The sequence below is a fragment of the Natrix helvetica genome, assembly GCF_964273705.1.
Source record: "Natrix helvetica genome assembly, chromosome: 1".
Lineage (NCBI taxonomy): Eukaryota > Metazoa > Chordata > Lepidosauria > Squamata > Natricidae > Natrix > Natrix helvetica.
In genome coordinates this window covers 104076920-104104579 of record NC_138548.1, presented here as the reverse complement: position 1 = coordinate 104104579, position 27660 = coordinate 104076920, and the positions used below count along the sequence as shown (strand labels likewise).

The 27660-nt window shown below is 36.6% G+C and overlaps 1 protein-coding gene across 5 annotated transcripts in view; it reads right to left on the bottom strand.

The window, feature by feature from the left end:
* Positions 1 to 27660, bottom strand: part of DENND2B (DENN domain containing 2B) — a 159021-nt gene that overhangs the window by 4002 nt on the left and 127359 nt on the right. For all 5 annotated transcript variants that reach the window (XM_081949497.1, XM_081949495.1, XM_081949496.1 and 2 more), the window contains 7 exons: positions 26737 to 26806; positions 19931 to 20008; positions 17145 to 17285; positions 15268 to 15416; positions 4235 to 4412; positions 2690 to 2731; positions 1384 to 1495 (listed from right to left, as the gene is read on the bottom strand). In XM_081949497.1, coding sequence (XP_081805623.1) covers positions 1384 to 1495; positions 2690 to 2731; positions 4235 to 4412; positions 15268 to 15416; positions 17145 to 17285; positions 19931 to 20008; positions 26737 to 26806 — 770 coding nt within the window. The remainder of the gene's footprint in view (positions 1 to 1383; positions 1496 to 2689; positions 2732 to 4234; positions 4413 to 15267; positions 15417 to 17144; positions 17286 to 19930; positions 20009 to 26736; positions 26807 to 27660) is intronic.

Genomic DNA, 27660 nt, shown 5'->3' with positions numbered 1-27660 from the left:
TCTAATAGGAATGAACCATCAGAATCACCTCCCTGCAACCCCAGTGAATGGTGGATTACATTCAAAATTATCTGTTTCCCTGGCCAACTGTAATATATTTGTTTTTACGGGCTAAATTACTATGTTAGGAAAAGTAGTTTTCTTTATTATTAAAATAGAAGAAGCTGCATTATCTGAATAACTTTTACCATGCTTGTATATACCTAAAAATTGGTTTCCTAATCTGTTCCTCACAGCCTTTTTCTCTTCCATTCTTGGTATTCTTCAGCTAAAGATCGGGGTGGGGGTGGGGGTTGAATATTTTAACAGTGAGAAGGGACAACAATGTTAACTCAAGTATTTATCTTTTTTGAGAAACTCCTTCTCTCCAAGTATATTTCATAACAAAATTATTCCTTGTACTTGACAATAAAAAGAAATGTATATTTTATTTCTTTAAGAAGTATAAGATTTTAACAATCTAAACAAGCCTGAAAAATGTTGAAGTGATGAAATATGTCATGACATATTGAATAAACGATGCAATTTTATACTTGCATCATGAAGGCTGCTGCGAATATATAATTTCAATCATTTTTTATGAGCAATGATACATATTCCGTCACTTGCCACCATTCCCACATACATACAATTGCCCATAAATCACATAATAAGTGCAAACGCTGATTCACATTTTGCCCAAAATATTAGGGTTCAGTCCTGCAAGGATTTACTCTGTGCACAATACATGAACCACATTCATGAAACAAATCAGTGACAAACCCTACAAGTTAAAAGATGTAGTCATTCAGAGGCTAAGAAATACAAGAAAACATACAGCAGGGGTGTCCAAACTTGGGAACTTTAAGACTTGTGGACTTCAACTCCCAGAATTCCCCAGCCAGCTAGACATACAGTATATACATTGTTAATATTACCCTCCTTACAAAGCATTTCTAACATGTGACACAGGATAAATAATTTTGTTTTGCTAGGAAAGTTTGTTTGCATCAACAAAGCCAACTTATTTGAACTCAACAGAGTTGCTCTTTTGCTTCCGTGGGGACTAGTATAGCATCCAATCTCATAATTAAATTCTTACAACAAAGTAAGTGAGCCAAAAAAGAGTCATGGAAATGATTTTTCAGAATGCCTGGGCCTAGATTTTCTGTTCAACCAATGATTAATTATCTGTATTTTGAAACATAATGGGAACAACCCTTAAAGATTCCAGCAAACTGTTACAGAACAGTGTATTTTTAATTATGAAAAAAAGAAAGATTTGTAATAAGATGGTCAGTTAAATACAGCTATCTTTGTTTCTCTCCTAGTGTCCAAGGACACATTATTCTCTCTTCCGCAAATATTCTGTTGTAAACAGGATTTCTTCCAAAACTGTCTTACCCTCATCTGATTCACTGTCTGAATCTTGGTTTATCAGATCATTTTTCCTCTCCAGGGCCTGCTCCAGAGCTGCTTGCAATTTCCGAGGCAAAAGTGTGTCTTCATCATCCATCTGAAGGGGGGGGGGGAAGAGACTGCTAAGATTTCATTCTTCCTTTTATATTCATCTACTTTCAAACATTTTTAGAATCAAATGTATTGCAAAATAAATACTAAAAGTCTGTACATACTTAAAGAACATAATGCATTGTAAGACTTATTTTTCTGCAAACGGGAATTTATAAAACATACTATTGGGAGGTGATAGCTATTCCGTAGCTCCTAAAATGTCATTCCTTCCAGGCCTATTACAATCCGCTCACCAAGTGCAAATCTTTTTATTCCTAGAATGACATCTAGGCAGAGGAAGAATGGGAGAATAAGTTGCTTCATGGAGCTTTTTTTTTCAAGAAGGATGAATACTTTAAGAACTCTTAAGGAAGGCACAATTATTTTGTAACAGTACTATATTGGCCTCCAAGGGCATTGATTTGTACGGTGCCGTCATGAATTAATGGGATCAGATTTTCAGGTAAGTCTTCAATTTTGCTCCATATAACTATCTACTGTATAATAGGAATCACTATTATTTTGGGGGCAGATTTTGGGGGCAGATTTAAAACAAAACAAAACAGCACCCTAAACTTCTGCAAGTCCATCTTCAAAAAGTGTTGTGAACACTTCAAGGTTTTGTCTCTCACCCCCACCCCAGTCTCCATCTCTCCCTCCCACCCCCACCCCCATTCTCTCTCAGCTGCCTGGCCAAGTCCCCACAGTTCTCTTGGCAGGGTTTGGAAGTCCTTGCCTCCTCCTTCCTAGGACTGAAGACAATGAATGGTCCAAAATCACCCAGTTGTGCCTAAGGTGAGACTAGAATTTATGGCTTCATGCAGGAAGGTTCAATGTCATCTCCTATTCTTTGTCCTGCACGTATCTTGCAAATAATGTGACAGGATAATCTCATGCCCCCACTATTGCACACTATACAATCTCTTCCCTGATTATGACTGCAGTGCAGCTAAGTACAAGCAAACACTGCTAAAGAATCCTTGTGTGCTGAATAAGGCAATTAAAAGACAAGATATACAGATTTTGCGTTTTTCCATAGAAATTATTGAACACATGTAAAACCGTCACATTTTCTCATTCTCAGCTGGAAGGGAGGACATTTATAACTAAATCTTACAAATCTATTTTGTAAGTTATGAGACACTTCTATACAAATAAATACAAAAATGAAAGACAAATACAAATAATGTAACAGTACCTGCCTGATGAAACGATCAGACCCAAGGTTCACCATCAAGGCCTGTAAGAATTGACACAAAAATCTTTTGATGATTAAAAGCATTTTGTTGCTACTGAGTGACTGGCTGTCTTGATCAATTAACAAAACTTCTACTTAATATCTTATAGCTCCAACGAATTTATAGCAGAAGCAGCCTAATCTAATGGGCTGTACAGTGTACATTCATGTCTGTCTGTGAGGTTACTAAGTCAAATAGAATGCCTTAAATAAAAATGAAAGCTTAAAGTTGTGATCTAAGACAGCAAGTATAGTGCAGTGTTATCCCAAACACTATTAGAATTACTTTCAGGAGGAAATTTACATTTTAGCAGAGAATGTATGTCCAAAAAGGACACACTATGATCAAGAAAAGGAACACTTCATGGTGATTTCTATATCCAATTCATTGTATGTGTAAGCAACATGGTGATATTAATGTCTTAATTTTGAAACAGAAATCATTGAATCTGGAACCTATTCATATCTGAGAAGAACAGAAAGGAAGTATCTGTGTCAAGGAACATATGTGAAGCTCTCAGATGGGTCGGACAAAATGATATAGCTCTCCCTCAGGAGTGATGTGGGGGGGGGGGGAACCCTGATACACAGCTGACTCATGCAGCTTCTCCTAACAAACATTACCAAAGCCTTTAAAGCACTCCACCAAATCTAATAACAAAGAAAGATACTTTTTTATCTGGGGAAAAAGCTTGTCAATGACAGCAATTTAATACATTTGAAAACAGAAGGTTAAGAATACAAAAGCTACCTTACACAGATATTAGATAACACTGGCTCGGAATCAATCCTACCAAAACACTTATCCCCTGTTTTATGATATTTCATTATAAAATAACACCAGATACACCTGGTTGTCATTGATCCTGATTTTCCACACTAATAGCTACCAGTACTTCTTACATTTCAGTCCCTTTTCAGCTACCTTCCATCGAACTTTAATTCCAAATTACAGCAAATCAATATATAGGCTTTTTCAAAGATTTTTTGAAAGACAAGTTGACAAAGTTAAAAGACTTTCACCCAAGATCTTCACTGGTATAATCTCCTCTTTCTTCTTGCCAATATATTTATTTTACAATATTTTAATATAGCCCCAATTAAGCTTCTAGGTGGTGAACAATTTTTTTTAAAAAAAAGTGTCTTCAGGAGAAAAAATGAACACTGCCAGAATCATACCATCAATCAATATTCACCAAGTATTAAAAATCATCAAAAGGCCTCCTTCAAATAAAAGTTTTCAGAAGATTTCTAAATTCCATTAAAGGAGAAAAATGGATCTTCAGCGACATAGATGCTGGCATACTTATTTTCACCCTTGGAAGCTGCTTCAGTAGATTTGGAATCAGGAATCCCTCAGCCCAAGTAACCCCAGAGTTTGTCTTTAAAAAGAGCCACCAGAGAAATCTAACTAATGGCCAATACATAAAGCTTTTGATTTTTAAAAAATCAGTTGAATTTATTGAAAACTTCTATTTCTATATGAGCTATTGAATCCATGCTTACCTCTTCTACAGGTAGCTCCTTTAATTTGGGCAGTGAGCTCGACAACAATCCAACCAAAAATGGAGTTGGGCAGCAGACAATGTCAATCATGGAAGATGGGAGGACAGGAATAAAGGTATGTTGCCATGAGAAGGGGTACAGTAAAGCCACTACAGCATGAGAACAACTGGAGAGGGTGCTGAGGAGAAATGAAATGATATTGTTATGTGCCATCTTCTACCTTTTTTCTTAATAAAATTCAAGAAAGACTATTCTATGTTTCTCTACTCCATGACATTTATAAGCACTGCATCCAAGATAAGTAATGTACAATAAGAACACTGATTAAAATGTATCAAATTTAAAAAATGAGATTATCCCCATTCAAAATTGACTTGATAACTTCTCTGTTAAGCACGGTGACCGTCTTTTGTTCGAAAAAATAAAGGACAAACCTGAAAAAAGAGCATACCAGAAAAAGGTTGGTATGGATAAAAAAATATTAAATGATGACGGATTAAAAATGTTAATCCTAAAATGATTAATAGTAGACGAACCTTCAAGCAGTAAACAACCTAATTAAGGAACTACCAAAGAGAAAGAAACACCCCTAACCACAAGCTATTGTCCAGAAACCTTCTGAAGCAGCTGAAGGCAGTGACAGGAAAGAAGATCTGGTGCTATCAGAAGTTGCCTCATATAGGCTATGTGGACCTCTCAAAAGCAGGAGAAAAATGACTGAAGGTAGGTGGTGTGCAGCAAGATCCTAGTAAGAGCTGGATGATGGGGCCAATCTATCACTCCCAAAGGCTTGCGTATCTTGGAGAATGGCATGAGGCGGCATTTCTCAGTGGTAGCGGTGGCGCTAGGGCTCACAAACAGGCCTGGGCCAATGGTAAGGCCCAGTGCTGTGGCCAATGTCACTGTGTAGGGCAGCCTAGATTAGGGGGAGATAGGCAAACAGCAACCCTTCAGTTTTAAGGTGGGCATGTTGCCATGTGCCCAAATTTTTATCATATGACCATGCAGGCACTACAACAACCAGCCCAGGTCATAACTGCTTTCTATCAATACCATTGTAACTTTGAATTGTCGCAGAGTGAATAGTCATTAAGCGAGGATTAACTTCTATATAAAACGAAGAGCAAACTCCACTCCCTTATAGTGCTGAAGATGCTATCTAGCCAAGTAATGAAATATCTGTAAGAAAACAACCAAGCTCAGAGAGCACCAATGATTCAACAAGGCAACCCCAAGTTACTGTACATATATTCTATTAGTACCACATATATTGGCATTGAACACAAAAGCACCCAAATGAGAGAAATTTGCATGCAGGCAAAGTTCCACCAAGGAACAACTATTTTGTCTGCATCGATGCCTAAAACAGCATTTTCTTGTCTACCAGTCTAAGATACAAACCTCCAATAAACTGCACGAAAATACTGGGCAAAAATGATACAGCTGACCGTTATGGATGTTAACCTCAGATTAAATTCGAACACACCATGGATAACTTCAAGGACAAAAATGAAGAACCCATTCCTTCTCCCAAAGAATGTTGTTTCGTATTATTTTCTTAAGTAGAGTAACTGCTAATAAACTTGGCAGAAAGTTGCCTTGTTTATTTATTAAATTTATATATCACCATTTCAGTATCCAGAGCAACACTGGGCATTGTACAATGCACTTTTGTGCTTTAACAACTAATCTTTTCTAGATTAAAGCAGAGTAAAGGTCAAAATGTACCTACCAAATGTCCTGCAATGGCTACTCTGTTAACATTTCTAATAGTCTGGCTACTGATATCTTTCTGACAATGTCTGGCAACTGTTCTTCCTTTATCCTTCAGCTATTGTTTGTGCACCATCTATCACTGCTTACCTTTGTCACACATCATCTAAAAGGACAACATGTCTATCAGTCTATCTGGCCTGGAGACCAAAAGAATAAAAGTCTCCACCTAGACCGAATGCAGTTTTTTCCTTGATAGCATTTGTTTTTTCAATTTTTCCATTTACCAAAGATAGAACAAAAAATGCTGTTTATTTGCAGAACATTTTCCAAAGAAAGGTTTCACTTCAAACCACCACAAATTCAGAAATGCTTTTGTGTCTTTCCAGAACCTACACTTTTAACTAGGACATCTCCTCAGTAGTTTCATATTCTGCAAGGCAAACGTCATAAGATTATTTCCCCCCCCCATCAGTCTTTAAGGAAGAAAAGAAAAAGGAAAGAACTTTTATCATATGTTCCTCCACCCCCACTCCAATCTGGTTAACACTGGTTTCCAACAACAATAAAAGTATCAAACTATAGTTAACAAAATGTCCCAAATTAGTGATAGTGAGGAAATGTTTGAATCACAGTTAGGATTTATTTAAGCCAGATTTTAGTAACAAGGGGTTGTAGGTGTGTGGGTTTACGTACAAATGCATGCACAATACTTGTTTATAGTGTGAAAGCGCGCGTGCGCGCGCACACACACACACGTACTAACATCAGAACTTTTATTAGTTGAAATGCTGTATTGTAATGAGTGATCCATTTACTGATATGCAAGGCCATAAGGTGACTCTAGATGGCATCAAACCTCTGTTTGGAATCTTTTTGCTGCCTCTGATCAAAAGTTATTCCTAAAGACTACACAGCAGAGAAGACACAAAACTATTTGCCCAGTACAGATGGGATCCCAGAGGAACATTTGGGGGTCTCTTTTTGCCTGAACATTCTTAAAACACTTTTTTTTACAGTAATCTGACTTCTGTAACAAAAATTAGTGTGCTATCAGATCTTTCTGCTTGTTGAAGCCATCACTGCTGCGTTGGCCATGGTTTCTTGCATCCTTTTTTTCCTTTTAAGAGACAATATGGGAGAGTAAGCTGCAACAGATGCATAAGGCCTTTGACTGCTAGCATTTGAAAGCAGTCATGGAAGCGCATCAGACCATTAGATGCCAAGGTATCAGAAATTTGGGGTGTTTCCCAAATTAAGTGGTCATTGCACAATCTCTGTCTTATTCATGGAATGTTATAAGGGATATAGATAGCTATGTGCTCCTTTTGTAATCATCACTTTTTCCTACCCCTTCCATCATTTTTCTGTCCAGAGAAAATGTTTTAGTAACTAATAGCAGTCATCTATCTAGAAGACCTGTAAACCCTGTGCCAATCCAATAAACTTAACAGGAGGGGAGAAGAAGAGGCAGAAAGACACCACTGGTAAAAAGCTGATCATTAGAAATTACAGTGCTTTGCACAGATTTTAGGAATTCTGCAACCAAACAACCCTACGCATATTAAATATAGTAATGCCAGTACTACTCTCTTTCACACATATCCAGGCCGTAATATATGCGTGAAAATGAGTATGAACTAACTTGGCTGAATCAGTATGGTTTAGGAAAATGGCTGTTTTAGCAATCAGAGATTAAGCTGTTCTCCTGAGTAAAAAGACCAGCTTTTCACACAGTGACAAGAAAAGTAGCACTAGATGTCTCTTCCCACTCTAGGCACAGTTGGAAAGAAAAACTTTAAGGGGTCTCCAACAATCCAAAATGAAGGGCACTCTGCTTTGGAATATTAGCTGTACTTCTTCCAGGCACTTTCTTGAAAAAAATCTTTAAGCAGTTATTTGGCTGACATGTTTATTCACATTGCAAATTCTCTTCTTCATTTATAATTTGGCTTTGCCATCATTGTATTCCATTTGATAGTTCACTTACTCCCTTTTAAAAATATTTTTTGGTGTGCGATGATAGTTTAAAATTATCACCTTGACTATATTTATACCTCAGTTTCCTATTTCAAAATTAAAGAAAAAACAAATATCACATGCTCCTCTCTTTATCCCATATAAAGGTAATCCTCCACATATTATAGCAATTGAGGCCTGAATTTTCATCGCTAAGCAATGTGGTTGTAAAGCAAACTGCATTGCTTAGTGCAATCTCTGCAGTCCTGGTTGCCACTGTTAAATGAATCATATGACCACAGGGGGGCTAGGATAGCTGGAATTCTAAGGACTTCAGTAATTTTGAACAGTCACTGAATGGAATTGTTGTAGGTCAAGGACTACGTTTATGAGTAAGCTAGAATTGCTACCTAACAGTCATTCTTGGGGCCAGCTTCTTAGTTCAGGACTTTCTTTTTGTGTGAAATTCCTTATGCTTCAAAGATTGCTGTTTACTCTCATTCTTTTGGATTGGGTGAAATACTTACTGCAATAAATGTATTGCTATATATTCAGGAAAAAGTATTCTGTTTGACGTGCAATCTGTTTGAATCTTCCAATCTTGCAATTTCTGACGTGCATGGGAACTTTAACGTGTATAGGAGGCAATCTTAGACAAAGGAGTTTTCCCATTTGCAGATGAAATTCCAACATCTTTGGAATGAATTCAGTTCCACAGAGGGCCTTGGGTCAAGGCAGCTGGCAATCATGATTAATGCAGCCTCCTTATCAAACATTTCCCTTTCAGAAGTGTTATCTAGCATGTGAGGCTTTGGCCTTGACTTTTATCTTGCTCAATAGAATATAAAGAATTTTCCCACCCTGAAAAAGCAAACAATGCTCCGATTCAGAAAAGAAAAATAGGACAGGCTTGAGATTTTCAAGCATAATTTTTAACTTATTTTTAATGACAGTGTAGCAGATCAACTAAAAAAAATAAATGAAGCTAAAATGAGAGCCAAATTAATCTAAAAATGAGAACACAAACATTCCTCTAGTTTCTATAAAACCTCCTTTTCTAGTTGCACTCTTCGAGAAAGCAGAACTATGAGGAAATTATACACACATATACACCATTCTCTCTCATGTGCAGTTCCCACGCTTGGGCTCATTCTCCTGAGATCTGCCTCACTGAGAAACTGGGAATAGTAATAACTGGTTAGTTATATTTGATTTTAACTGCTACAGCAATAGTAACAAAAAGATATTGTAGTAAAAAGTAGTAAAACCAGGCATTTAAACTTTACTAGATTTGATATGGCAGAGGCTTCCAAAGATCAGAAAGAAGGCTTTATACCCTGAAAGTTCATTTGATACAGCAAATGTCACTATCAGATCCTCAATTTGATTTTGCTGTGATTTAAAAAAAAGGGAGGGGGGGAAACAGGTTGGCTTGATTCAAACAATCAGAATAGATTTCTAAATAGTTCCTTACATATTTGAATTGTTTTGTCTTTATGTGTGTGTGTGTATACTAAGTATTGTATACTAAGTATTAGAATTGTGTGTCGCATACTAAACCAAGGACAGATAATAGTCTCACCCTACAATCAAGCTGGGAATTCCTGGGATTCCATTCCCAAGACCCATGGAGGACACCAACTTGGACATGGCTGTTATAGATCTTTATGTGGATTGTCATATTCGGGGTGGGGGTGGGGGTGGGAGGGAATCCTGACTTATCTCTTCAACCAATAGGGTTGTCATCTGCCTCATCATCTGCCTTTCCTAATCATACAACATCCGCAGATATTATAGATGAATTGATAGCAAAATAGATAACTTACAGGTAGTCCGCGCCTTACAACCATTTGTTTAGTGACCATTCAAAGTTACAACAGCAGTGGAAAAAGTGACTTACCTCCAGTCCTCAAGCAGCAATCCATGGTCAAGTAATCGCAATTTGGGAACTTGGCAATTAGCTTATGATAGTTGCAGAGTCCCAGGGTCACTTAATTGGCATTTGCAACCTTCCCAGCTGGCTTCCAACAAGCAACGTCAATGGAGGAAGCTGTGTGATTCACTTAACAACTAAAGCGATTCACTTAATGACTGTGACTAGAGCAAAAAAAAAGTTGTAAAATTGGGTGTGACTCGCTTAACCAAATGCCTTGCTTAGCAACAGGAATTCTGGTCCCAATTGTGGTTGCAAGTTGAGGACTACCTAAATGTATATGAAGAACTGAACTGCCAGTAGAATTTCTTATGTAAGAAAACTCAGAGTGGTTAAATGTAGCACTAAATCATTGAAAAAAATCAAACATGTTAATACATAGAAATAATTTTAGAAAATATTTATCTTTTGAATGGGGACAAATATTATAAAGAAGTATAATTTTATAGGAACTACAAGTGAAGATGATGATAGATCCTCATTAATCTGTATTAATTTATCCAACAGATGTGATGTGAGACCTAAAAGAAGGTTATGTCTCAGAATTGGCCAAATGAGTATGTACAATCTCAAAATGTTCTTGTTTCAGCTTGAACCAGTGTGTACCACAGTTGGATTCTTGGTCAGAATACAATCGTTGCTAGAAATTCATGATCTGAATTTAATCATACATAAAGCTCTACTAAAAACAATGCTACCTAGGAAAGCAAGAGAACACTGCAGAAAAAGTGCCACAGCAACTTTGTGAAAAGTTAAAAAAATATTATGATGTAGACATAATATATGTGGATTTCTCACAAAGAACTCCCTATCATTCTGATCAGCAGATTAGGGGAAAATGCATAACAAGAAGTGTACTTCATCTGTGGAATGATGGATAGTGAGCTCTCCTTCACTGGCTACATTTAAGCAGAGATCCGAGAGCTATCTATAATGGATTATTTAATTTAAATGGTTTCTGCACTGAGCAGGAGATTTGACTCAATTACCGTATTTTTCAGAGTATAAGACACACCGGAGTATAAGGCGCACCAGGTTTTGAAGAGGCAAATTAAAAAAAAATTTTTTTGCATTCTGCAAACCTCCCAAAAATGGCCCGTTTTTTGCAAAAACTGGCCTGTTTTCCCCCCAAAAAAAGGCATGAATAGCCTTTAGGGGGCTTGCAGAATGCTCCTGGGGGTGGGGGTGGCACAAACAAGCAAAAACTGCCCATTTTTCATTTTAAAAAAGGACATCGGTAGCCTTTAGGAAGCTTACAGAGTGCTCCTGGGGGCTGGGGGGGGGGGGTAAATTGAGCAAATTGAGGGTGTTTTCCCCTCATTTCTGCCCTCTCCAGCCCCCAGGAGCTCTTTAAAAGCTTCCTAGAGGCTCTGCATGACCATATTCACAATAAGGAGGAATTTTCTTAACATTATAATCCAAGAAGAATTCCAAATGAGATTATGTAATTCACAAGACATTTAGCATATACTAATGTGCTTCGAAGACAACATAGAGCTAAATGGTGTTCTGAAGATAGAAAGACTGATGATCTAATTTCTCCTGGGACATGGAAATTGAAACTATGGGATTTTTTTGCCCTTCGTCAAAATGGAGAAATTATATGCTATGCATAGTTCCTTACAACATTTGTTCCTCTCAGAAATATCAAAATAAGAACATGAGCCATTGTTGCTCTTTATCCATTAAATAAAATTTCCAGTGGAAAAAAATGCAAAGTGAATAGATGTGACCATGAGAAAAGTTTCCAAATTGCAGAATACACTAACGCATGCACCCTGGAACGATAGTTACATTCAAAGTCAACAAAGTAAAGGCACAAATTAGTAGGAGTAGCTCGCACAAAAGGTGATATTTTACATACAATCCTCAGAAATATTTAAATCAGGGGTGTCCAAACTTGAGAACTTTAAGACTTGTGGACTTCAATTCCCAGAATTCCCCAGCCAGCATGGCTGGCTGGGGAATTCTGGGAGTTAAAGTCCACAAGTCTTAAAGTTCTCAAGTTTGGACACCCCTGATTTAAAGGATAAAAGTTTCAGGCACATAAAATAAACTGGGTTGGAAGATGAGACATGCATTTTATGGATTAAAATAAGCATTTTTATTTATTTTTGTGTCTTAAATATGCATTTAGCATGAGGGGGGGTGTCAAAGAGGGTTATGGAATCCTGGTGATGGCTGGTGGACTGATGGGCGTTCCCTGTGCCTTACTAACTTTTTAATTTATAAATGTTAATCTTGTTTTTTAACTGTCTTCTTAACTGAGTTTTTTTTTGTCACGTTTTTGTATTATTTTATGATGCTATTGGTATACTACCTAGAGTCACTTAGGTGAGATGGGAAGTGCAGAAAGTTGATCAATAAAGAAAAACTATTTTGCAGTATTAAAGATTGTTTACAGACCACAATGCAAACATTTGGCACAGACCACGCTTTGCTCTGGTTCACATACAGTTGCCATAATGTCATTTAGTAGCTCACAATACAACTTGCTAATTAGTCCAATATCAGTCCGGAGATTTGGAACCATGGTTTGAAATGTTCTTAATGAGTCCACTCTTTCTGTAGTTCTTATTGTGCCACTGATGAGCTGACATCCATAACTAGTGTGCTACATCTACCTTGACAAAATATGAAACTATGCAAACCTTGCTTGAAAGCCTGTTTTTTTTTCCCTTACAACATTATATTGGAAATAGAGTCTTATTTTGGAGTTGGGAAAAATGTGCCTGATGGGGCAAAAGTTCATTATCATTATCTTAGAGTGCTTGGTGTGGATATAGAGTTTGGGCCAAAGTCCTGAGGTAATACAACATTGAAACAACCAAAAATAATATAGTACAGTCCTATATTATCTTCTCAGAATTATCCCATGGCATACAGTGTAGTTTACTCCCAAATAAACTGCCTTGTAACCAGTCTCTGTAGTGAGTTCATTTTTTTATTATTTTTTTGAACTTTTTAAGAAATTGCTCCTCCTTGCATTTGTAGCAGAAGGCTTTGATCAAAATCTTAAGTCTGCACAGCAGGCCAAAGTGGTCCCAGTTTAATTATATGTTGACATGATTGTGGCAAATGACCTTTCTGACAAAATGCAGAACACAAACAACTTTTGAATGATAAAGCTGAAGTTGGGAGCACAACACGAGAAGGAATTGCATTCTTTCCACATCACATCAGCCAATTATCAGATATCTACTTGTACAAAACTGTTTTAACTATGGTTACAATGTAAAGAATAACTTTTTAACTATTCATCCTTCTACCAAGTATTTTTTCCCATGAATGCAAGCCAATATAAATCTTGTGTCAAAAAGACATGAGTCATGCTTACGGATTTATCTTGTTGGGGCATTGTGTATGAAGGAAAAAATACAAAATAAAGAAAAAATCCTAGGCTACTTGATGAGAATTTTAGGTTTTGCTGTAAAATAATTTTGGTTGTCTGAACCTGGATCCTATCTATGACAGTGTGTGCTCCAGCCATGCATTAAAGCTGCATCACAGAACCAACAATGATATACTTGAAAAGCAGAATAAACCCATGCAAGAACAGACATCATCATGATAACAGAAGACAAGCATGACCACTTGGCCATAAAATGAATCACAACAGTGCAAGTTTGTGAATTCAGTCAGCTCAGTAAATATTAGCCTGTTTTCCCGAACATAAGACCTCCCTGGATAATAAGCTCAATCAGGCTTTTGAGTGCATGCGCTAAAATAAACCCTCCCTCAAAATAAGCCCTCCCCCAAAATATTGCAACACAGCAGCAGCCACGAAGTACCATGCTCACTGCCTTCTGCACCTTAAAAATAATAAGACCTCCCCAAAAATAAAGCCAAGCACTTGTTTTGGGGATCAAAAAAAAATAAGACCCTGTCTTATTTTTGGGGAAACACGGTACTACTATTAATTTTTTAGCATTTCAGGACAATTTTCTAAAATCTTTGACAGATATCTTTTAAGGAATGTAAAAACACAAAAACATTCAGTGAAGGTAAAAAATAAAATATTTCTTTCATGGAGTTAACATGCAATTGAGCTCACAGGTTTGGTTTGATTTAGTTTAGGTTTAGCTTAGCTTGAATTTCTGGGCTGAATTTCTAAGGATCTTTCTTCCATGCAGAGAAATGGACTGGTGAACATTCAGTTATAAAATGTCAACCTACATCAGCCTATACCTTAGGTCACAAGCTATAGGAAAGTTATTTTTTCCCAGGACAGGGATTGAAATACTTAGTAAAATACATTTTTTCATTCAAAGATATTATATCTCTGGGTGCAATGTCAAATAGGCCTACAACCTACAACCTACAACCATTCATTTAGCAATGATTCAAAGTTACAATGGCACTGGAAAAAATGGTGACTCGTCCACTAACTTATTAATGTCACAGCATCCCCAAGGTCACATGATTGCCATTGGTGGCCTTTTCACAATGACTAGCAAAGCCAATGGGGGAAGAATATTAATTTGATGATCTCATGTTCATCAAATGACTCTGCCTTCCCTCATTGGCTTTGCTTAACAACTAGAAGGAATCATTTAATAACCATGGCAACAAAAGTCCATAAAATCATGTGTGATTCACTTAACAACTGACTCAGCAATGGAAATTCCAGTCTCAATTGTGGTCATAAATCAAAGACAACTTGTATTTGGTTATGAAAAACTCATTTGACCCTGAATGAGTATAGTGTCAGTTCCCTCTGTCCTATTCTTTTGTTATTTTGTGCCTTATAGTTTGAGGTTAGGATATGAAATATTATTAGGCAGAAAGCATTAATTTAGCCTAGCAATACACAATTTCTTAGCTGGCTTGAGGGGTGGTGACACAATGATAGCATGCAAGTGGTTTGTGCTTTCTTAAAAAATATTTTAGGAGTCCTTAGCCTATCTTTTTTGGCCTTGTTATGAAAAGAGACAAGAAACTAGACCTTTCAGATTTGCTGCTGAAATTCAATATTCAAAGATTTAGGAGTAGAATAAAGGCAATACACCCTTGAATAGGCAATCCCTTCGATTTGGCAGAAATGCTCTACTCTGGTGAGAAGTGTTGCCTTTTTCTTTTTTTTCACTTTAATACGGTGCATCTTTTATTTTACTAAGACACAACGTATGCACCAATTTTTGAAAGGAAAAAGAAAAGGAAGATGACTATTCTATTTTCTGAAGCTATCTGCTTCTGCTTTATACAGGGATAGTCTTGGTGTTCTCTGAGGATAGGAACAAAATTTTGTATATAACACTGCTGACAAGTAATTAGCAGAAAGGTAGCTACATTTTTTTAAATGAAAAGAGAGACATGATTATAAGTAATATTATGCAAGGTAATATATTATTCTTTTAACCTTTATGAATCAGTAACAATTTTCTATTCATATCTCTATTGACACCCATGTAGTTCTTGTATGGCTCACCTGAGTTTATCTGCTACAAAGATTACTCGTCGCTCCAACAGGAGTGAAGCAAAGATTCTAATGATCTGTCGTATACTCAGACACTTGAAAAGGCATTCAAAGTCCACATGTTCCAGCCGAGAATCCATTGGTCGGCGAAGCTCTATCACCTAAATATATTCCATAATCACAATTGACACTCAAATTAGCTTGATTTTAATGTGGGCCATAGCCCAATCTTAGCTCAATTGTTCTATACTAGTAAAAAAAGAAAAACCAAAATGTTTGTCAAAATATTTGTGGGGTACAGACTTGGATGAGGGGGTTACAAAATATTGTCTGTACCCCACAAATATTTTGACAAACATTTTGGTTTTTCTTTTTTATTAGGATTAAATAGACGAATGTCATTAAGTATGGGATAGTAAATTAACCAGAGGGTAGTATTAGAAGAGGGTCTTGATATACCAGGACATACCAGGACAATGGGCAGAAACCAGAAAAGGACAAATACAAATGTTTACATTTTGGTAAAAAATCAACAACATAGCATCAGTATAGGATTGTGAAATGGGACAATACTGAGCAGCAGTACATGCAAAAAAAAATCTGGGCCCCTAATGGTTCATAAGAAATATGAACCAATAATGTGATGATTGCATCAGCAGAAGAATGTCAAAATTTTGAAGAAATGTCATAATTCCTCTTTATGAAGGTGTTGGAATTAATGACTATGTTGGTCAGACCACATTGAATATTGAGGTTTAAGCACCTAGTTTTTAGGTAGAACATTGACCAAATGGAACATGGAAACTGTTCAAAGGAAGTAAGCAACTAATATAATAAGGGACTTACAATGCCCAGAGCCCCTCTATGAGGTAGAAAGGCAGTTAAGAAGTTTGATAGATAGATAGATAGATAGATAGATAGATAGATAGATAGATAGATAGATAGATAGATAGATAGATGATTGATAGATAGATAGATAGATAGATGATAGATAGATAGATAGATAGATAGATAGATAGATAGATAGATAGATAGATAGATAGATACTGTATATATAAGAAGTGGAATATAAGAAGTTGCCTTAGAAGATAGTGGATTCCCTTTAGTTCAAGGTTTTCAGACTAAGGTTAAATGGTATAATATGTTTGAGGATACTAACAGATTCCTGTACTGGGAATATGTCAGACAACATGATCTCCAAGGTCCCTACTAACTCTTACATCCTATCATTCTAGATTCCTGAGTTTTTCTATCTAAACAATTCTCAGTGCAAACTTGATGGCTGGTATTAGCTTATGCAGTTGATGAGAATATAGAGAATGAAACAAGGGTCCATTCTATCATTCAGCTAATATGATACATAAACACACACAAAAGCTAACTGATAATAAGAATATTATCCTTTGCATGACTAGCTTTGTTTCTATCAGGAATTTTATATATCTTTAGATTCAGTGGTTGTGTAATGTTTTAGTGACCAAATAGAGGAAACACTGTTAGCTCTTTAAGATGAATTTGTCTGTGATTATGTGTTGCTCCTGATGTAACAGCCAGAGATTAGTCATATGAGGAAACACCGAGACTGATTGCTAGCTTGGCAACCTTCTGACAAACCCTGTCAGTATTTTGATTTTTCTTAGTAAATTTCAAGAAAGTTTAAAGTATATAGCAGCTAGTTAAATACAGATTCAAATTCATTAAAAATTAGGCATCTATGCATTGTATACTGGTTAATAAAAATCTTCATGAATGGGAACTATTAAAGAACAGTAACGAGGCATACAATCCCTATAGTTATGGTAGCTCTTAATAATCCACTTTCATTCTTCTTAGTTATACTATTTTGAAGAATGAAGGTCGGCTAGGGCTTTATTTCACAATATATTTACCTCATTTCCAGCTCCAGGCAGGAAGGTTTTGACTTTGATTGTCTTTCCAGGTGCAGGGAAAGGTGACTCCATCAAGCTTCTCATAAATGGATAAACCAGAGCAGCAGAAATCCCTCTCCTTCTTTCAACTTCATCCAGGATCTGATTCATTACAATCAAATCAGAAACAGAAAAAAAGTAAAACAGTAGCAAACTCTTGTGTTTACTGTATAAAGGGAATGGGAACTCTCTTTTTCATTTATATTTACCCTTGGAGCAGTTTATACAAAGCAGTCTGCTACTCTTAAAATTAAAAATTAATAGTACTGGAATCAAGAGGGAGCAAGGTTTTCTCCTCCTCTGTCTGCAATCTTCTTTCTCTTTATGCACTTCAGTATTGCTTGTCCTCTCTCATTCTCTTTTCCCACAGCCTGACCAATACTAGTCAATAAAGGCAAAGTCCTAGGTGTGCAAATCCTAGACAATGCCTACTTCAGTCTAATTGACAATTCTGAATTTCACACAGTTCTGGCACTATGAATTATTCCAGAAAAAGAGCTGCTCTCTTCAGAATAATGTACCGTATTTTTCAGACTATAAGATGCTCTGGACTATAAGACATATCTAGCTTTTGGGGAGGAAAACAAGAAAAAAAATCTGCCTCTGCCTCCCAGCAATTTGCCATCTTGCAGCAAACAGCAAACAGTGCGGTCAGCTTCAGCAAAGCCTGATTTACAACGAGCAGCTTATTAGCGGTTGGATCTGCCTCCTGGAATACCGTCTATCAGCTGTTCCAGGCTGCGGGGATCGCCACCGCCCATCACCACTGCCACCTATTGCCACCTCCGTGTGCCCCATTTTTGGCCTCTGCATGCCCCATTTTTGGCCCATTGCAGGCATCAGGGATAGGTGACGGCAGCAATCCCTGCTGCCTAGAATGAGCTGAAAATGGGTTGGAACAGCTGATAGGCAGTATTCCTGGAGGAAGATACAACTGCCAATCAGCTGCTCGTGCTAAATCAGGCTGTGCTGAAGCTGACCAGGCTGTTTGCTGTTTGTTGCAAGGAGGCAAATTGCTGGGAGGCAGAGGCTGAAGGGTGGGGGCTGGTGGGTGGGCAGAGCTTTGGCAACATTTGCTGTATAAGATGCACTGACATTTCCACCCATTTTGTAAGTAATGGATAGCTTCAATATTTTAGGATCAGCCAACATTAAAGGAAGAAGCAGTCAATATGCCATAAACTAATACTTGGGAGACCAATTATGAAACCTTCAAAAATATATTTCAATGTATGCTATGCTATGATGTACCTATAGTGTATCTATAAAGATCAGAATAATTCAAGCAATGATATTTCCTGTGACACTCTATGGAAGCAAAAGTTGAACTCTGAGGAAACAGGTTAGCAATGTGGATAGACTCAGTAACAGTAGCAATGAGCACACTGTAAATCAAGTTAGGGATAGATCATCATGGAGAAAAATATATCAATGTGTTTGACATTGACTGGATGGGTACATAATCAATACTTTAAATGCCATTAGTATCCATACCATTCACATCCATAAGTATACAACAAAATAAGAACAGAGAACAGTATCAAAGAATATAAGTGTGGAAACTGTTTTTAGGATATGTCTGCCATATTTTCAACATAGTAGTACCCTATATGCTTGCATATAATCCTAGCTGCAGATAAACTGAATCCAATTTTGGGGGAGGAAGTGATGGGAAATCATTTGCCTAGAAAGTTCCATCTGTAATTTTATATTTGGCCATGTTAACTGGGAATTATGAAACTTGAATCTCAATACAAATGGAGGGGTCCAGATAGGGAAAGGTTGGCCTTCATCACAAACATATATACAAAGTATATATGGTATATACAAAGATCTTGATATTCTTTATGTATCCTAGCCTGCCCCAGGAGCTTTCACCTAGAATTTCCAACTAAAGAGGAACTATGCTTATTGACGTCAAATACATCCACAAAGCATCAGATTAACTGAGCTCCCATATTTTTGTTTCAACATACGATCCCTATTTAGCAATCTGTAGCACAGAAGAGAGGACAAGTTACTACATATTGTAAGACTTGGTAAATTCCAAATCAGTGTGTCAGAGATGGTATTCAGCAGGTTCTGAGCAGTTCTGGAGAACCGGTAGCGGAAACTGTGAGTGGTTAGGAGAACCAGTAAATACCACCTCTGAGTAGCCCCACCCCCATCTATTCTCTGCCTCCCGAGTCCCAGCTGATTGGGAGGAAATGGGGATTTTGCAGTAACCTTCCCCTGGAGTGGGGAGGGAATAGAGATTTTACAGTATTCTTCCCCTGCGATGCCACCAAGCCACGCCCACCAAAGCACGCCCACATAACCAGTAGTAAAAAAAAATTGAATCCCACCACTGCAGTGTGTATACATTCATTTCAGGCAATACAGAATGTAAGGATTAAATATGTAGTAATCCTACAACCATGTCCTGGGAAAAAGAATTCTATTCAGGTATTAAATGTTCTGGTAATAAATAGATAATAGATTAGCATTATGCCACACCATCTTTTCAGATATATTTATCCAGAACTGCAACTCAGCCAAAGTAACTTTAGGAAACCAAAAAGCATCAAGACATGCATTTCAGACACAGAAATAATAAAGCATTCATTTATAAGACCACGTAAATGATTAAAATATGCAGCAAAACCATTCCAAGATGCTGTTATCACCCATCAAGGAAAGAATGCTCCTTCTTGAATAAAGTTTTCTGCCAGCAGCTAAACAAAGACAATGCTGAAAGACCAGCTTACCTTGGAAAATAAGTCAAAGCAACCCAGGCGGCTGATGACGCAATATACTTCAGGCAGGCGTGGTCCTTTTCCACTTGGCTGCCAATTTGAAAGGAAAAAAAAAGAGATCTGAATTACCCTTTAAATCATTTTCAGATAGGATTATGCTTTTTTGTATAATTTTTATGCCGTTCTTCCTCAAAGTAGTCACAGTCTTTTCCCTATGATGGGAAACCTATTACACGAGGAGCCCTCTTTTCCTGTGACAATTGCTGTACAGTGGAGTTACTCTAGCATTCTTCCAAGTCAAACCTGACACAATTACAACTTCTGCAAGTTGGAACCTAATTTCATTTTTCCATGGCACATAGAGTGAAACCATCCAGACCACTCATGAGGAAGATCGGAAAAGAGGGATAAACAGTAGTACCATTCTGTGGTCAAATATACTGTGATGGAGTTTGCTGCTATGAACTTCATTAATTAATATGCATTCCGAATCCACAATATTTCAGAATCCATAACAGAGTTCTTACACCAATGAATGCAATCAGGAAACAGTTATATTTCAGACAACTGATTCCAGGACCCATGGCACAATCTAAACAGGTTGTCTTTATTTTCCTTCTCCTGTCCAACTGTGAAACCACTATGAGGTCAAAATATTTTGGCCCAGGTTCAATAACAAGGAATAATCAATCCCCGAGGGTATTGAACACAGATAATTCTGTGTTCCTTATTTTAGATACAACACTTCTTTCCATTTTCAATTAAATCAAAAGCTATGGTGAATTTAGACAAGAATCCTATTTGTTAACCCGACTTTTATGGCTCTTTCAAAAAGTTTTTATTAGCGGTGAATACCCTTGGTGATCAAATTATTTTGCTTTTTGCATATCACTCAGATTAATTTTTTTTAATGAAGATGTTGAGACGGTCAACAGGTGTTTGAGCTGCTATAGTAAAAAAAAAATCATAAAAGCTCTGTTACTAAGTGAACACAGATGAATCTATTTCTGGATCAGGACCTGCTGCTTAGTAGACGTCATATTTCTGAAAAAATAGAATCTTTCTTTGTCCATATTAGGTATGAAAAGGCCCTCTAAAAGCATCAAGAGATTATATCCAGCATGTGGGATTTGGGTTAAAATCATTGTGTCAAATCTGCAGGAATGTTGAAAGCATGCCAGGCGTCCTGGACAGCTACCAGCTAAGAGCTATCTTACTGAGTGCCAGTAAAAACACTGCATTCCTGGTCCTATATAATAGCAGGAACAATAATCAAAGGCTGTGGCCCCATGAAATATTAGAGGTTTTTTCCATTTTTTAAAAAAAATGTCACTTTTTTATTACGTATGTTTACTTCTCAAATGTCTCTTCCTTCATCGCCCATATTTTAGTTAACTTCCTTTTATCAATAATATTGATCCACATTGTGTTTACAAATCATGATGACAAAGAATGGAGCACACTAGAGTGGAAAAGCTTTTGACTGGCTGAAATTTTTACTTCTGTTAACTCTATTGGTGATGGATGGGAAGAGTCTTTTGATAGTTTCAGTCCCTTCTAAATCTATGATACTGGGTGGGTGGGGGGATCACTTCAAGTTCACTATTTCTCAGATAAGTTTATTTTCCCAAAACACAGCCTTTTTTCATATTTAAGTAGAGCAGCTGGTTGGATTGTAATAAAGTTAATGTGAGTTATTTGAGTTCTGTAGTTACAGGAAACCTGCATGCTGGGATCTTGATTAGTATACTGAGACAAAGGAGACCTTTCTACCAAGGTTCATCTCTGGATACCAGGAGGCGGAGACCATTCTGTGAAGCTTTATTGATCCAGCATAGTATGGTTCAAGCAATGAGCCACATGGCAACAGAAATGACCTGAATCTGAGGGCAGATTCATGCAGCTCTTCTGTGTATGGCTAAATTCATTGGTTCTGCTCAGATGTTTTCATATAAATTCCTTTGTCAAATGAATCATCTGAAGTACCTTCTATTGTATAACATGCAGATCTAAAGTGAGTTAGGCTGAAGCACGTCAGCCTGTGTGGCCATGGGCCATTCAAATTATCCACTTCCCACAATTAAGGTGCAAAAAACAATGCGATCTTGCTGTTCTCATTACATGATGCCTAGGACAGCTGTAAAGGATAAGCTTTGAATTTCCTGTGCAAATGAAATTAATATAGTCTTAAACATGGGGACGTTTAGTTAGCCATTTCTCCAAAGAAGGTACCATACAATGTAACCAATAAGAAATATTGTGGCAATTAATATATTAGCAAAGCTAATTAAAGGAAGTATATGGCTTAGTAAGAGTAATAATATTGCAAGTTTAAATGGAAAATTCAGTTTTATTTTTTAAATTTTACTTTTAAAAGTAGTTTCAATCTAATATGAATCATTTTCTAAAATTATAGAGTTTTACAATATTGCCACCAAATATTTTTAAATGACCCAATCTATTCATTACATTTCTAACAATTTTGCAATCATTGTCATTGTTATCCATTTTAGTAATCAGAAGTTATATAATATACCAACAATAAACCTCTTATCCAATCCTCTCTAATATTTGCAATACATTTAGTATTCTTCTTTGAATATTCCTCCCTGTTTCATCTCTATTACTACATTCATTAATCATGCAATCTTTGATTTATTTTGGATTTGGAACCATAGCTTACCAGTAATTTGTAAACATAGCCTAGCAAATGTTTCACATTACATACTATAATGTTTATTAATTCTGTCCAGACTCTCACTATTCCCTCTTGTTTTTGTAGTTCTTTTTGCCTTATGCCATCAATTTAAAGATATCTAAACCAACTTTATGACCTTCTAAAATAAATTTTTTATCTCATTGATACTTACAATTTGCAAACTAAATGAGTTATTATATTTTTACTGAATATTTAATTTTTTAAAAAGTAGGTGTAGTGGAGGAATCTGGACTTACTGTACTTTTTTTCTGTTTGTTCCAGACATTCAATAGATTATTATATGAACTTTTATATATTGTTTATTCCTTCCTGTACCAATGGGCGATCATAGGTAAGGATCCCATGTAGTATTTCACTTAAAGAAGCAGGTTCTAATCTAGTTAAATAGTTCTGCCTTGTAAAAAAAAAAAACAGTGGAAAGGCATGAAATACTCCATTAAAGAGTCTTTATGCTAAGTGAAACCAGCAATTGTTCATTAATTGAGTAGAAGCTTCTCAATGCTTGACTGTATGAGTCAGCAGTGCATCAGGGAAACTCTATACAAATCTTTGAACTATTGTCAACTTTACATAATACCGTAGTAAATACAAAAAAAAAAAGATTCTATTATCAAAATCAATTTTCCCACCTGGAAACATTAACCTTTGACCTTTAAGTAAGAAAGCATTTGATCTTATAACACCTTACAATAAAACACTCAGCAGTTAATACTTCTGTTTAAATGTTATATTTTAATGTGTTCCATTAAAACGATCTATTTAAAGTTGACTCAAACAAATCCTGCAAGCCTATGAGCCTACCACTTCAATCAGAATGAAGACGCAAGTGTTGTCAGAGTTCCTTGCATAAGAAGTTCATCATGGGTGAAGCATAATCCTAAAAAGCTTCCTCAGGATTAAATCTCACTATGTTCTTTGAAATTAGACCCTGGCCTTCGTAACAAGATAAAATAAGTACTGTAGGCTGTTTGCCTCTTAATATTGGTTGTGGGACAATTAAGGGCTGAGAGCTCTTGAGCTCTTATTCTGTTTGTGGGCTTTTTAGATACACCATCTGATTCCCATAGAGAAAAAAAGGGTTGAGTAGCTTCCGATTTCAGCTAGCAGAGGTATTTCTGTATAGGTGTTGAAATGTATAAAAAGCAAAGCAAGAACAAACTTCCAGGGATTGCAAATAATTGCTACTTTCTAGATTCAAGATGCCAGGAACGGCTATTAAGATTTAATTAATTAGAACTACAGACTCAACCATACAAACAAAAGTATTTGAATATAATTTCTAACCATCCCAAGAAGTAAAGTAGCCATCCAGAAATCAAAGTTGAATTTGTCAAGAAAACATTAATGGCAGTCATCAGAACCAGCTTAAAACAATTAGTTATGTAAAGGCAATGAAGCATTTAGTTATTAAATGAGACCATGCTGTATATATTAATACTTGCAGGAATCTGACAACTGTACTTGTCTAACTTTATTTTTTTGGAAATGAAAATATTAAGCAAAAATTGGACTGGAAGCAGAACCTGACAGTGCCAGACGTTACTCAACATAAACTGCCAACATTATTTTGTATCCCTCTAAGTTATGAACTTATTACAAATTCAGATCACATTACATAAATCAGAAAGCTTACTATGGATGTGTATTGTCAGAATGAAGAATAAATACTAGGCTAGATAAAGATCAATAAGCTTGGTATAGTAGCAGCAGTTATTTGTAATTCCACAAGCTCTCCATCTAGCCCCACTAGCATTTTTGAGATAAATGTCAACCTAGTAAACATCCAGAATCTATTGTGAATTGCTCCACTGGTGTAATTTATCAATCACTCCTGCTGCAACTATTCTATGGAGAACCATCCAGAGAGAGCACTGTATTATCATCTTGTGAGGATATACTTTCTCATTTCTATTAACGTTTTCTCCAGAAATACTCTATTCTGGGTTATATCTGCCAAACAGAAAGCAAGACTAGGTGTGGTGTAAACGAGAAATAAAGATTAGAAGGTAGCCTCGCTTAAAAAAAAACTAAAAACTAAAAACACTGAATGCAAAAATGTAGCAGAAAATTTCAGGGAAAAAATACTCTACAACTTGGAAAGTTAAATTATCTTATTTGTGTTTATTTAATTTTAATTGCAGTATTTACTATTAACAGCATTTATATGATACCTTAGCCTCAGGACACTATCAATAATAATAATAACAAATATTCAAATACACTTCCTTTGCCAAGAAAGGTGGGCTTCTCCTTAAGATCATAAATAAGACTTGCTGTATATAGTATTTATGTATTAAAGAGGTAACAAACAATATCTTTTGGTTACCTGGCTCATTATAGAATAATAGAATGAAAAGGATCTCAGAAATGTTTTTCCTATTTTAGGTTCAATAGAATATCTACAATGCAAAATGCAAGTTCAGCATTCATAGCAAATAGTTATGTCTCTGCTTAAGTGCGTGAAGAGAAGGAGAGCCCATTAGCTTCTCCTCTTATAAATAGATCATTTCTCTATTCATGAAATCTGATTGAAATCTTCTCTCCTGAGATAGTCACACTTATCCTAGTAGACAATCTCCTCGTTTAGCAACTCCAATCTGTTCCAACATTACTCTCACTCTCTAGGGCAGTGTTTCTCAAACTTGGCGACTTTAAGTCCTGTGGACTTCAACTCCCAGAATTCCCCAGCCAGCTATGCTGGCTGGGGGATTCTGGGAGTTGAAGTCCACAGGACTTAAAGTCGCCAAGTTTGAGAAACACTGCTCTAGGGTATGTTGTGGTCAGGAGCTGTGGTTAGAAAGCAGTATTGCAGGCTGTACCCACAGTGATGAGTTCAGTCCTGACCGGCTCAAGGTTGACTCAGCCTTCCATCCTTCCAAGGTCAGTAAAATGAAGTCCCAGATTGTTAGGGGCAATATCCTGACATTTGTAAACCACTTAGAGTGGGCTGTAAAGCACTGTGAAGCGGTATATAAGTCTAAGTGTTGTTGCTGTTGCTACATGAAATTTGATTCTAAGTACACATTTTGTTCAGAATTTTTTTTTTCAATTGCCATCCTATTTGAGACAGTCACCAAACAAGGTAGCCACTAAACAAGGAGCAGCTGTATATTCTGGAATGACTGAGAATAACATCTTCTGCATGGCATATAATTGAAGTAAAGCTAACTAAGCCCATGAGATGAATTGATTGCCAGTTGGCTTCCAGGTCCAATTCAAAATGCTGGTTTTATAACCTTTAAAGCCCATTCATGTAATGGGACTGAGGATTATCTGAGGGACTATCTCTCCCAGTTAAATCAGCCTGCCCCCACAAGATCTGGCAAGGTAGGCTTTTTGCAGGTACCATCAACCAGAGACCTTCACCATGTGTCTTCTCTGTCTCAGTGCTTATTTTATGGAATATTCTTCTCCCCAAAATTAGACTAGCTCCATTGTTTTTCAAATTCTGAAAAGCCCTCAGGACTTGGCTATGTTGTCTTGCCTGGAACTTTGGAAGACAACACTAGAGGTCAACTCCAGACAGATCACACAAGTGGCACATGCAGCAGCAACGTATACCAAAATGATACACTGTTCCTGCTGCTGTTCTGCATAGGATTTGAACCCACCTTGTCAGGTAATCACCTCCTCTACATGGATGACATCAAGATCTATGCCAGGTGAATCAGTGAATCACTGTCTTGTACATTCTTTACATACAACTTTCATACAGCTTAGTGTCATCCATGAAGAGCAGGTACTGCTCATAGTTCCACTCTTGAACTTGTATCCATATCTAGTCCTTATGATTATCTGACTGAGGGGGTTCAAACCTATGTAGAACAGCAGCAAGGACAGTGCATCACCTTGGCATACATCACAGTTGCACTTGTTGGCCACTTGTATGAGCTGTCTTGAGTTGACTTCTAGTGTTGTCTTCCACAGTCCCACTGAGTCATTAAGGAGGGTTCTTGGTGTCCTGTTGTGTGAGAAAGAGATTAATAAATAAGTGAACTAACACAAAACCTTGTAATTCTTTTTCTTTTTGATACTATTTCCACAATGTGCTTAGCATTCCAGAATTTAGTACTTTTAAAAAAAGATTGATAATACTCACCAGTAACCTCCTGCAGTAGCCGAACCTTCTGCTGCCATCTTCTCCAGTCAGCATGAAAGAAAATGTTTCACTGCAACAAAAATTAGCACATGTTGTAAACTATTACAAAACGTAGGGCCATGAATAATACCTCTGCTTTTTCTTTCAACTAATCATATTTTTCTTCAGATTCCGATGTTGTCAGATATCTTCGAATCAGCTAAATCTTGTGATTTATCCATTTTTGTTCAGGTTTTGATATTAACCAGACAATATGCAGCGATCCATGTGTCAATAAATACAGTATTGAAAATAAGGTGCAATAAGGAAACATGCCTTATATTTCCTATTTTAAAATTAATTCACAGCTCACACATAGCCCTTTCTGCAGACCTGCAGGTCTCATTGTTACAATTTGGCCATGCTACATTCTGGTCATGATTAGCAAAAAGTAAAACAGATTTGTCAAGCTTCAAAAAACATTAACATTAAAAAAAAACAACTCCCCAATGAGAAAGAGTCAAAATGGGAAAGAAAAAAAAGAAAAGTTCCACTTCTACCGTTGCCAATGTTCATTGCCTCCTGCAGGTTTATGTTGCAAAAAATAATGGTAATAGATAATAATTTAAATGCAGTACAAACCTAAATGGTGATCTCTATGTAGCATAAACTACTATGAATAAATCTAAGAAATGGAAAAGAAACTTAAGAGTTTCAATTAATTCCAAATGAAATAATTTACAGATGCATTAAATTTATGAGTTTCAAAATCTATTTGTTCAAATATTCGGGCTTTGAAGTGAATGGAAGAATGATTTGAAAGCTGGAAAAGCTTCATAATTCTGTTCCTAACTTCTCAACTATGTGAGAACTGGATGAGGAGGAATAATATAAAAGAAATTATAGAGAGATGCTACTAGTTCCCTAGAGTTGAATACAAGGGAA